General features: G+C 44.4%; 2 protein-coding genes across 2 annotated transcripts in view; both read right to left on the bottom strand.

The window, feature by feature from the left end:
• The window catches only part of SSPN (sarcospan), an 84,520-nt gene that overhangs the window by 57,500 nt on the left and 14,349 nt on the right, over positions 1–12,671 (bottom strand). The gene's annotated exons all lie outside the window — the stretch shown is intronic.
• Positions 7,014–12,671, bottom strand: part of RASSF8 (Ras association domain family member 8) — a 73,303-nt gene continuing 67,645 nt past the window's right edge. The window contains exons 5-6 of the mRNA XM_039571628.1: positions 12,402–12,546; positions 7,014–11,281 (exon numbers count right to left, since the gene is read on the bottom strand). Coding sequence (XP_039427562.1) covers positions 11,160–11,281; positions 12,402–12,546 — 267 coding nt within the window. The 3' untranslated portion in view covers positions 7,014–11,159. The remainder of the gene's footprint in view (positions 11,282–12,401; positions 12,547–12,671) is intronic.

Below are 12,671 nucleotides of genomic sequence, written 5' to 3'. Positions count from 1 at the left end.
AAAAAGATACATCCACGTCTGCAAAACGTGGCTTTGAAAAATGCCTAACTGGTCACAGGGCTAATTCTGGTGTTGTAAATGACAAGGTAAGTACAGTTATTTAAAACGACCTTTGAGAGCAATCTGTGTGCCATGCCCCAGGAGCCAGCCGTGGGAAGCACGCTCCCATCAGTGTCCTACCAGGCCCAGAAGGCATTTGCAGGAGTCCAGCTGTTTGCTGTGATTGCTGAACATGCAGAGTCTGCAATACCTGCTTTTAAAAGTACACAGTAATGTCACAGGATTGCTTGAGTTTAGTAACCCCAGGGCAGTGCATTCCAAGGGGTAGAGGGCAATTCAGCTGCCTGGCAGAGCCAGTAGAAAAGTACTGCATGTCCCTAGCTTTTGTTGTCTGCAGAGATCAACACCTGTACCTTCAGGAACAAAGCTGCCTGGGCTGGGGCAGCACCCTGGTAGTTTAGGGCTACTCTAGCACTTTCCCTAGTGGGTACAGTCACATCATAGAACAGAATCACAGAACGGCCTGGATTGCAAAGGACCTTAAAGATCATCCAGTTCAACCCCCTGCCATGGGCAGGGACACCTTCCACTATCCCAGCTTGCTCCAAGCCCCATCCAGCCTGGCCTTGAACACTGCCAGGGCTGGGGCAGCCACAGCTTCTCTGGGCAACCTGTGCCAGGGCCTCCCCACCCTCACAGGGAACCATTTCTTCCTCATATCCAATCTAAACCTGCTCTCTGTCAGTGTGAAGCCATTCCCCCTTGTCCTGTCACTCCAGGCCCTTGTCAAGAGTCTCTCTCCATCTTTCCTGTGGGCTCCCTTCAGGCACTGGAAAGCCACAATGAGGTCAGACCATCTTTATTTGTACAAGCCTGTGAAGAGGGATCTCCTTTCCCCAGATGTTCCTGATGCACCCACACAGCAGTGCCTTCAGGATGCAAGCCTGACTCCTCAACTGAAGGCAGCTCCACATCGCAGGAGTCTTGTGAGCTTCTGGCTGACAAGAGAAGCAAGAATAAAATAACTAAGCAGAGTTACCTGAAGAGGAAATCAAAACACTCGATCATGCAAGCAAGCTGAACTCTTGCATATGCTGAAACCAGCGTGCTAAAATCAACGGTAAATGAAGATACTGATTTTGCAAAGTTTTAAGTTTGAAACAGACTAATTAGATCTCGAAGGTAAAACCTTTATTGGTTGAACCTGGCGCAACACTTACTAAAGGAAAGAATAAGTCTCACCTCTTTTGAAGTGCTCTCATTATTCAATTTAGAAGGGATATAAATCCTCTGCTATCAGGAAGAGGTTTAACCTCTGACTGAAGGGTTAGGGAGAGCTTCCTCTCCAAGTAAGTTATTTTGGTAATGCCACACCAAGGGTAGTTTACTATTGAGCTGCCTGTGCCCAGTCAGCTCTTTCTATAGAGCACAAGGCAGAATGTTAGGCCAGATGGCCCCCAGCCTGACTGAACCATTGCCGGACAACTCTGTGTTGTTCAGAACAGATTTTTAGCAAATGATCCATGTGCAAAAGTCAGTACTTGGAGATGAAGGGCTTGTACTCCTTCTGGGAAAGCCCTGCACATCCCTGCGCTTTAGTTTCCCAAGCTGATAGAAGGGATAATGACATCTAATGAGTTAACTACATACATATATATGTGTGTGCATATATAAAAGTTGTATGGTTGGGATCGTTGTTACACAGTCATACTAACATAAGAAATTAGGTTTTTCCTTGGGAATTTCAGGCTGTGTTCTGCCACTGAACAAAGATGTTAAACAAGGTACTCACACTGCCCAGGCTCCTGCTTTTGCAGTTGCTCACAGCACCTGAATTACGTGCTTGTCCTGTGTGGCTGCACCCAGGGGCACTCCATTCTTCCTACCAAAGGAGGGAGATGTTCCTAGAAGTAGGGGCCTCCTGCTGTAAAGTTCCTCAGATAATGTACAAAGGTAGCAGCAAGAACTTTATTTAGAGCAGGACATGAGGTACGGTACTGCAGGACTGATTATTCATTGCCCTGTCAGATGCCAGCAGCTGCACTAATTGGATGGCAACATCTTTAAATGATCTTTAACCTCAGAACTGAGCAGCAGGGAGTCTCTGTGCTCAGACATGCTGAAGGGCGCTCATTCTGGGCAGGACTCCGGTGTAAGTGTAGCTGAGGTGTTTGTTAGTTAATTATATTTATTTGGAGCATGTAGAAAACACTTTGGAGTTGGCAAACAACAAAAAAAGGCACCTTCCTACAATTCTAACTTGTGTGCTTTAGCTCTTCAGCCACTAATACCAAAGGGCACTTGGGTATCTATGGAACATTGTGAGATGGCAGCCTGTCATGGTGCGTTACTGGTTACATGCACATTGCTAGAAGATCCCAAGACCTGTGGAAATACTGGAACATTTAGGACCACCAAGCAAATCTCAGCCTGTTCATTCAATTGTTTCTATCAACTAGGTACCACACACTCCCAAGCAGCATCTGCAAAATGATTTAGGCTGCCTCTGGTAATAGCACCACTTTGCAAGAAGAGAGTTGAGCGAAAGTTGAAATGAAGTTTTATTCCTTTACTTGCTTCTCCTTTCTACCCCTTTAGAAAAAGAAGTCTGCTTAAAGATAAACAAGAATTCACCTTCAGAAACCCCCAGCTCCCCTCAGCACACCTGCATCTTGCTCTCACTGCAAAGTAAAGCTAACTCTTGAGTGACTTCTTGTCACCCTCTTGGTAGGATATAAAAATACACTTCATGCAGCAGTATCTGGATGGCACAGCCAAGTTCAGGACCACATTGTGCTCAGCACTATTTGCCAAACAAGTAGGAATCGAGACGCTGTTCCCCACGGGGCCTGCCGTACGTACAGACAAAGTCAAAGGGGATGAGGCAGTATTATCTCAGGCTTACAGCTGGGGGACTCCAATCCACAGGGATTATAGTATCTTGCCCAAGGTCACGCACAGGAAATCTGTGGCGGAGCTGGGAAATGAAACAAGAGGTTCCCAGGCACAGGCACATACACCAGGCACAGGACAGTATCTAAAATGGAAATGTTTCAACCCACACCTGTACAGGTTTCACAAAGCTTCCAGGCCTGCTCAGAAACTTTAGGAATGACATCATTTGTGCGTTGGTTACACCGACATTGTGACTAAGACACGTCTCTTTGTAAGTGTTACTGTGTCCTTTCTGAACGAACACGTTTAAAGTTGGAATGTTGGGTGCCTTAAGCAATTCCCTATCACGTGCTGTGTATTCCTAGAAAACCTACTTTCCATCGCAGTGTGTGGCTGCTGCATGTACTGCTGCCCTCTCGTGTGGGCCTGCTGGGAACTGCAGCGTTGGCACAGTCGAGAGGACATGATTATCTGGTGCCTGCCCCTGGCACAACCTTTCACCCCAGCCCTACAGCTAATGGACATTGTTGCCTTTCTCATTTGCTGTGTTGCTGTCTCCTTCCACGCTCGTTTTGTGCACGACACAAGCGACATGACAATGGAGAATCCAGGTCACAGTCTTGGCAGCCACGCTGCAGACCTGCCCGGTGAAGGGAACACTTAAGACAACTTTGCAGCAACAAAGCATAGTCAAAGGTCAGCTGGTGCTCTGGGGTTTCTCTTCAGCGTGCCAGGAGGGCCAGTTCCACCTCATCGATCAAAGTTCACCTCAGGCTGACTAGGACTGCTAAAGCCAAATCATCTGTTCTGGGCACATAACATTTCATGAGCAGCAGTTTGATACACACAATAAAAGTTGTGACAGGTAGTAATTTAGGAGAAGCTCCACAGGCAACCACAAAGAAATTCCAGTTATTTCCCACTTAAAGGCTGGCCTGAATTTCATTTTAGCAATAGCTCCTGATGGTACTTCTGCGATACCATGTCACTGGCTCCAAAGCTGGATGATTCACTTTCCATCACACTGGCAATGGAAGGGACCTCAGGGCAAATACGAATCAGGTTAAAGGTGTTCTACTTGGTCTACATCTCACTCCCTTCTTTCCACCACTCTCCCTTTTTTTTGGTTGTTTTTTGTTTCTGTTTTAACCAGAAGCCCTCCTCTTTAAAATACCTAGGCAGGTAATTATTGGCTCTCATTTGTGTTGCATTGGATAAGGTGGGGTTTTAAAGTACAGTTTCCAGAAGCCCAGCTGGAGCTCTTCTGAATACTTTTTCTTCAAACTTTTGCTCATTAAAAACAAATCATAGAAAAATTTTCTTCCCTACAACTTGACCCAGGATTGAATATTAGATCTTTTATGCTGCGTTTTTCTACTAAGTCTTCCAATTACCAACTATCTTCCTCCTTTTGCAGAGGGGTAGAACAAGACAAAGCGTGTAGCTGAAACAATAAGCACAGTCTGGTGTAGTGGTATTTCACCTCCATCAGCTTCCAGATGTCTGAACAGAAGTGTGATGACACTGTGATGACACTCTCTCATTCTGCCAGAGATGGCAGAGATCCCTGTAGCCTTTCCACAGCCAGGGATTCAGATCCAAAATGCCTCTAGAAATCAAACTTCAGATTGCATGGGGGGGGGGGGGGGGGGAATCCAGGGCTGTCTGTGTGGCAGCAAGGAGGGAGGCACACAGAAGTAGCATGAGGACACTGGCAATGCCTGAGTTGCTCAGACAAGCACTGAGGTTGCTCAGGGAAGTTGATCAGCTCTGATTGCATCAGTTCCTTGTTACACTAGCAAATGCCAAAGAGGCTCTTTTCCAGTCAGCCCTGGAAAGCACACAGAACTCACTGCAAAGGATGGAAAATAGTACACAGCATACCGACCTGGAAAAAGGGAACAGAATAGACCAACTGAGATTGTCTCCACCCAGTATTTCCGGAGAAAGTTAATGATGAAGCAGTGGCTGACCCAGAAAATACTCATTAACACTAGCTGCAATATCAAAGGTAGCAAATGTATCATTTTCAAGCAAGGCAATAATGGGGACCATTGCATATTGTGCCCTACTTCAGACACCAGACATCTTAGTTGAAACAATCATTAAAAATTTGGGTTATAAAGGAATACTACCTAGCTGACACAGACGTGACAGGCAGAAGAATTCAGTATGGCTTCTGAATGAAATGGATCATTGATCTGGCCTGGTTTTGCAACTCATTAGTGGTCCAGTTACACTGAGCTAGTTAGTGCTGCAGCAGCCACATACAAATACACTGCTTTGTTCTTTAAAGGCAAAGCAAAAGATCAGAACCATCAGCTGTAGCCCTGGCTCTGCTGAGCATGCTGGGAAACCTTAGTTACCACAAAAGCCAGCCAGCTGACTGGCACAGGAGCAGGAAAGGGCACCTTTCAGGAGCACAGGGCCTCCACAACTTCCACAGCCCTGACAACAACAGTGCCACGTGCTAGGGCTTCAGTGGAGTTCATGGCATTGTCTTACTGCCAGTCAACAGTGCCACTACTGTTAGCTCATTTCTCCTCACATCTAATGAGATTAGGCTCCAGTTAGCTTAGGAAAATCCATTTGTTGGGATATTAAGAGTAAGGACTGCATTTGGATGGCTTAAATCACAAGTCTCCAGCTGTATCAAGTTCCCAGCCTTGATTAGCTCAAAAGATCTTAAGCAATTTTCACACCCTCTCTGGTCTCAGCACAGTAACTACACTTGAATCTGGCCTAAAAGGCCTTCTGCTCCTTGTTCAAAGATTAATTTCTTTGTGCTCCCTGAAGCATCAGGGGACCCTGCATTTGTTGTGGGAAGAATCTGTACATTCAGTTCTTCTCCCTGATCACCTCCAAGTGAACCTCTGCCTCTTTGCTTTAGGTTATACTTTCCCCGAGTCACTAACCAATTCTGTCATTTCAGGGTTACTGTTAACCTTAATAACAGTTCCTCAGCTGAAAACAAGCTCCTCGTCTCTCTTGCAGTGCCTGGGCTCTATCTGATTGAGATTACAGTACACTTCCAGTAAAGGAGCTCTCTCGTCTGCCACAGAGGCCCCACACCAACCAGCTGTGTGTCCCACACCCCAAGGAAACTGCCATTTAGGAGAGCTCCTGTGGCCTAATGCTCGACACAGGGCCATTTCTGGAACTGTTTCAGCTGGACACACCAAGCTTGGCTTTGGTCCTGCCTTCAGGCCCCGTGTTCTCGAAAGAGTCCCAGCAGCTCTGAGACGTGTGACATGAACAATGCAATCCCAGCAAGCCATGAACTGTAAAGACCCAAAGTTTCAGAGGGGAATTTATTGTATGGGATCATATCCAATATTTTTTGTCAACCATTCATGAGAATAATAAAAAATAGAAGCTTTTTAAATGACAAAAAATATAGTTACATATAATACAGATTTTCATCTTGCATTGAAGTGGAGCACTAATAAAATGCTCACTCATGTTTTCACAGTTTGTGTTGCTTCTCTAGGTTAAAGCATCAGCAACTCAAATGTTCCAGTCAGAACCCCTAGTTAGCAGTTTCATAGGATGATGGTGAGGGTGAACGCTCTCAGCATTCTGACACACTTCACAGGTAGAGCAGGCACACTTGATCCATTCCAGAACTATTAAAATTTTCAGAGGTACCAGCTACACTTGAGGCATCCTTGCTGCAACTGAAAGGGTTTTGTATCAGAACATGTTTTTAGGCCCCCTTTTTAGTCAGAAACACATCTATGGAACACTCAAGAGTGTGCTTAAAGCCAATCTGGTTCAAAGGGCTCCGAGTTGATCCTCTGTGACCCCCTTTTTCTGCCCTCACAAGCACTGCACACGGGCACGAAGCTCTAACCCGTACTTGATCACATGTGTAAAGTGCTTGCAAGACCACAAAGGATTTAACATTCTTCAGCACTCCACTTAGAGACCTAAAGGCATTCACTGCATACATACATTTAGGTTATTTACTACACACACTTAACACTCAGCCCCCCAGTATTCTTGCAATAATTCTTTGCTGGTATAACAGCTCATACACCAAGTTTCACTTACTTAGTTTTCTACAAACATAGGAAAAAAACACCTGAAGAGAACTAGAACAGCTTTCAATCAGTCACTATATTGGCATTGAAAGCTTTATTTTGAAAACTTTAAGCAGCAATACTGAATAAATAGACAGAATGATTGTTTTGTCATCTCCATACAACTGATGGCCTTCATCCAAAACATTAAAATACTGTAGCAAATAGAATAAACATGCACATTTCAATGTTCTAAAAAAAAAAAAAAAACCAAACCAACCCAAAAAACAAAAAAGGAGGTGTAATATAAAAGTAACACTTTTGACGCTTTTTTAAATACAGTACAGACCATTAGAGACTATTTTCTGGAAAAAAATATCTGAATAGAGTTTTGTTATTTACATGTATCATTAAGGCCCAATTCACTCAAGTTAATGCACATCAGGAATTTATATGCTTTAAGGTAACTCACTAAAAATTACAAGATAGATGTTTCTTTGATCATACTCATATGATCCCAGTTCACTAAAATAATGCAATACTCTTCACGCTAAAAACAAGGCAATTGCTGCCCCAAGAGGAGATTTTTATTTCACTAAAGGATCTTTTTCCCTCTTACCTCATATGTTTGCATATTGCTAATGCTAGTAGTGGTAGTTCTCTTCTTCAAGAACTTCCTCCCAACTTGCCAGGGTTTAGAAAAGCAAGCAATCTCAAAGTTAACATACGATTTCCAGAAGCAATTCAGGCACTTGGGAACCCCACTAAGTCCCACTGAAAGATACTGGGAGCTGACTTTTCAGAGTGGGACTTGGGTTTCTCCCTTGCTCAGGCATTCAGACTGTTCACCTTAGCCTTAACCTACTGGCTTTTCAGATGGTCACCCCCCTCTTTTCCCCTAACAACATAGCATCTCCAGCAAAAATAAACTGTATCCTCATGGATGAGAGAGGTAACACAGTTAACTTCCATTAGTAATAAATTACAGGATTTCTCCATATAAATTCCCTGTGCACTGGAAAACAGTGCTTGTGTATTCAACTATTTAATGCAAGCAAAAAACCCCATTTTTATCATGCTGCCCAGTAAATAGTATGGCACTTGTTAAAATTAGTATGTGTAGCTTCCTTTCTGCTAATGCCCCAGAAGTAGGTTTGGAACACTTCTGAAAATGGACTTTTTGTACAGTTGTAAAGAAAGAGTGAGTTTCCGCAGTTGATCAGAAGCGTAATTCTAAACACCGTAGTGTGAGGAATTTTTCTGTTACACATGGGTCAATTCACATTTAATGCAAGGACATGCCATTTCTTTTTGGTTTATTTACAGAGAGGGTGAAAATGCTACGGAACTTCAGCCTGGGTGAAATTCAATAAGCAAGAGGAGTGTGGTGGGGGCAGGGGAATTTGTCAGTGTCTCACAACTGGCAGGTCTGGATACCAAAGCCTCTCCTTGGCCACAGGAGTGGCTGAAGCTGCAAACATGTGCCAAAGCCCTGGCAAGGAGGGGGCCACTCAGGGGTGCCGCAGTGGTCACTCCTGAGCCAGCTCCAGGCTGGCCCTTGTGTCCAACAGCTGCTGCAGTCAGCAGGTGCTACTTTTTAACTCAAATGGCAAATTCCTCCCTTGATTCTATTACAAAGCTGTAATTTAAGCCCTCCAAAGCTGCTCTTGCTCTTCCTTTTAATCCTTCTCCTCCTCCCTCTGTCCTACAGAGTAACCTGGCAGAAAAAGAGGGCAGGTTTTATGATGCAAGAGCCCAACTCAGCTCAAACTGGCATCTGTGGGAGATGGACCAGTCACAGAATATGACAAAAACATTAGCTGGGGGAAATATGCTGATCTGCCTTAAAAATACTTCATCTCAGGACAAAACTGTTTCCCCCCACCCCCATGCAGCATAATTTGGGCCAGACTTTGCAAGGTGCTGAGTGCCTCAGATCTCTAACATAAAGAGGTGCTGAAGATGCAAGATATCCACTGGAGAGGGCCATTTCATTTCTGTAAATTGAACCCAGAATGTAAGGCATATATGCTCAAGTACCTTGGACAGATATTGTCCCCAAACTATGTATATTTTACACTTTTTTTAATATATATATATATATATACACACATTCTTTCTTTTTTTTTTTTTAATACAAAGTTATGGGCACAGTAAACATGAGCACAGAATTGTGATAAACTTAACAGTAAAATGGGTGAGCACTGCAAAGGTTCCTCAGGTAGGAATATCTCATTTTCCAGTTTGCTCACAAGGGAAGATGAGGGGGGGAAAAAAAAGACCTGGTAAGTTAAACAGTAAAAATTCAGAGTCCATTTGGAAAGGTCCTTTATATATTCACAGCCTTATCTGTTGCTGTTAGTCTTAATTCAGCAGCATTTTTAGAATATATGATGCCGTTAATAAGTGGAAAGGAAAAAAAAAAATGCATTAAACACTCAAGAATCCTTCATCTTCTGCTATATCTTTTAAAACTTCCATTTGTCAGGAAGGCCCTTTTTTTAGAAAAGGAGACTTAAATTACCATTTATCTGCACATCAGTGAATCAACACAAGAGGATGCTAGGAGTTAAGTATTTTTCTATGGCTAAAAGCTTGGAGTTTCCTAGCAGTGGTAAAATCCTGACCCTACCAAGGACATCAGGAGCTCAGTCATTTTGCCACTGAGCCCAAGTTTTCAGCACTGCAGTGAGGGCACAGTGCCCTGCCTCGTGCCCAGGGGATCTCCAAGGTGGTGATGATGCTGAGTTGCTGTTAGAACAGGACATCCAAACCAGAGAAGGCCCATCCCTTCCCTAACTCATCCATGAGGCCAGCCCCCAACGTTTACAGAGTGTCCCACTGATGCCAGTCCCTTTCTCCACAAACCTGGTGTCCCCTGCAGCAATCCCACTTCAAGGCCTGCAACCAACAAGCTATTTGGGAGTGGCTGCTTTCTGCAGGGAACCCTTTCTGTATAATTCTTTCTTAGCTTTGATTGCATTAGAACAACATCAAGATGTGATAGTTCTCTTTTCATATGTTTTGTGAAAAATGACCACCAAATGCGTGAATTTTCTGCTTGCAAGCTTTACATTCTGTAAGTGACTGTCTTTCAAAGGGACCAAATGTCTCCACCAGGGAGCTGAATGAAATCCTGGCCTCACTCTTATCAGTAAGAGCTCTGCTATTGACTTCATGGGACCCTGCCAGGTTTCTTCCCTTCACAAAACTTGAGTGGATTCTGGAAGGCTGGAAGAGGATACTCATTTGTGTTATGTCTTTCTTCCCCTCCAACAGCAAGATTTGTTACAAAACAAGAACACTGTAATGGCTAGTGGAAAAAATAAAGTACAAAATCACACACAGTGAAAGCCTCCTACTCTCTTTTGGTAAGATATATGGAGACAACTTCTTACATTGTTCTTTTCTCAAAAGGCATATACAATGTGGCAAAATATTTCAAATATACATTCTATATAATAAAATATCATCTAACTAGTGCATCCTCAATCATATGCTGGAAATATTTTTACCAAGCCAAAGTTTAAAATCCATAAATCTTTTGAACACTAGGTGCTTCATTCAAGGCAGATACAACAGCAAGTAAATCCCACAAGCTCACTTTTCAAGCCTTAAAAGGTAGCAATGGATGGAACATGACATATGATGACCCACGACAGAAATGAACAAAGTTAGTGGTGAGAAACCACTGCAATGGTTCAGCACTCCTCAGAACTCTGCATTGCAGGTTGCTGTACTTGATCAGATGGGGGATGTTGGTACACACAAAGTCACCTTGTCAGACTGACACACAGCCATACGTGATAATTCACAAGTTAAAAATAAAAATATAAAAGGTCAACATTCACAGGTCCATTGATTAAAGGGAATAAATTAAACCTCAGGTAAGTTGCATACACGGTTTCCTTCACCCTCAGTCTTCCATTTATGCCTATACAAGGAACAGTACTTTCCCAAACACTTCTGAAGTGGCAAAAACAATGAAGGTTTTTGCACTCAAGCTGTGTTGACAGCAAGGTCATCCTTGCCAGTTATGAATCGAGACAGTTCCTCTCTCTTTAGCATCAGTGCACAGGGTATGGCTCCAAGTAGTGTCGGAGGAAGAAGAAAAAATAACACGGTGGTGTAACAAAAAAGCAAAACAAGAAAAACTTCTTCCATTCATCATTGGCGGAATAAAATAAAGTGTATCTTGTCCAGGGTACCTTGCTAGGTCCTCTCTAGAAGAGGTATGTACTGTCATACATAAATGCCCTCTGGGTTAAAACCAGATGACAGGGGGTTCTGTAGGATCCGAAGGTTACTGGGGAGTTGCCTCGATGAGCCAGGGCGCTTCAGTGACCCAGACTGAAAGGTTGGCTCTGCAGGAGAAAAGGGGCAATTAGAAAAGTCATCAGCAGGGGTGACCTCCATAAAGCACCTCTCCTGCTCCTGCTTAATGCAATACAGAAAAACTAATTCCACGTGTAACAAACTACTGAAGTGCCTGGCTAGGAAGTGAGGAGATCTAAGGTGCACACTTCCTACTCATTTCAAAACAGAATGAAACCCCCACAAAATAATTACCCTCCCACGAGAAACATACACACACACACACACACACTTATATGGTGCTGTGCAGAAAGAGCTCGCACCTGTAACATAACTCAAAGCTTCAATTTCCTGCTCTCTTTAAATAGTTCATACAAGTGCTGCACTTGAGGACCTGGCTGTCTTTTCCTCTCTCCCCACCCCCTTGTCTGCCCAGTGCCTTTTGGTTATTAAGTCTTCTGAGTGGAGGGACAGACCCAGCACAGGAGAATGCTGAGACAAAGAGCCCCTTGCAAGCAGAGTGCTGCATAAAGTACGTGACTTTGCTGGTGCTGCAGCTCTGACACGCATTCAAAATGCTCCCGTGGTTCTGCCCAGGAAATTCTGAATCCAGATGTGGGCACGTGCAGGCTGCACTGATCTCACTGGGGGCAAAGTCAATTCGCACCTGATGTTAACAGCCATCTGTGCAGGGCTTCTGCATGGCTGGCAGCCCAGCTGGGTTAGCTCCTGTTCCCGTGCGGCTGCTGTCTGGGATTTCTTGGGATCCAGACACATTCCTTTTTCTGCTTTGACAACAACCCCACCAGAAGAGGAAGAACCCAGACGAACAGCAATGTCAGATGTACAATCACGTTCGGTGCTGGCAGCCAGCCATGGCGGCCACTCTTGAAAGCTGCAGGCTTAATGGGTTGCTGATGGGACAAACGCATGCCCGGGCACAGTGGGAGAGAAGTTCTCCACGTACTGCTCTTTATTTAGAGCCTGCTAAACCTTTGGAATGAAAAGAAGTACTCGACAATGCGCTCTCAGTGTTTTTGCTAATGTCTCTGCTAAGGGAGCATTCACTTCAAGTAGGAGCGCCAGCATTAAGCGGCAGTAAAGGCACTGCTCGCCCCTTCTCCCTCCCTCCCTCCCTCCCTCCCACCCAAAGCATTCCGAGGGCTGCACCTCTCTCGAGCTCCACATATGGGGCCTCCACCTCCACGGGGTCTGCTGGCAGCACCGTCACCTTGGTTCCCGTTTGCTGGATGAACTGCTGCAGGTTCACCTGGCGCAACTCCTTGGTCAGTTGCTCCAGTTCTTGTTCCCTGTCCTGCCAGGAAACAAAACATCTGCTGAGCATATAAAGCAGCATTTCATGAGCATATTTACAGTTGGGCAACTAATGCTTCTCCTTTTGAGGAGAAAGCCTCCAATTTTTAAAGCTCAAATGCAAAT

The sequence above is a fragment of the Corvus cornix genome, chromosome 1A (genome assembly GCF_000738735.6).
Source record: "Corvus cornix cornix isolate S_Up_H32 chromosome 1A, ASM73873v5, whole genome shotgun sequence".
In the NCBI taxonomy this organism is placed as follows: domain Eukaryota; kingdom Metazoa; phylum Chordata; class Aves; order Passeriformes; family Corvidae; genus Corvus; species Corvus cornix.
The sequence above is the reverse complement of the archived record's forward strand: the minus strand, read 5'-3'. Positions and strand labels throughout refer to the sequence as shown.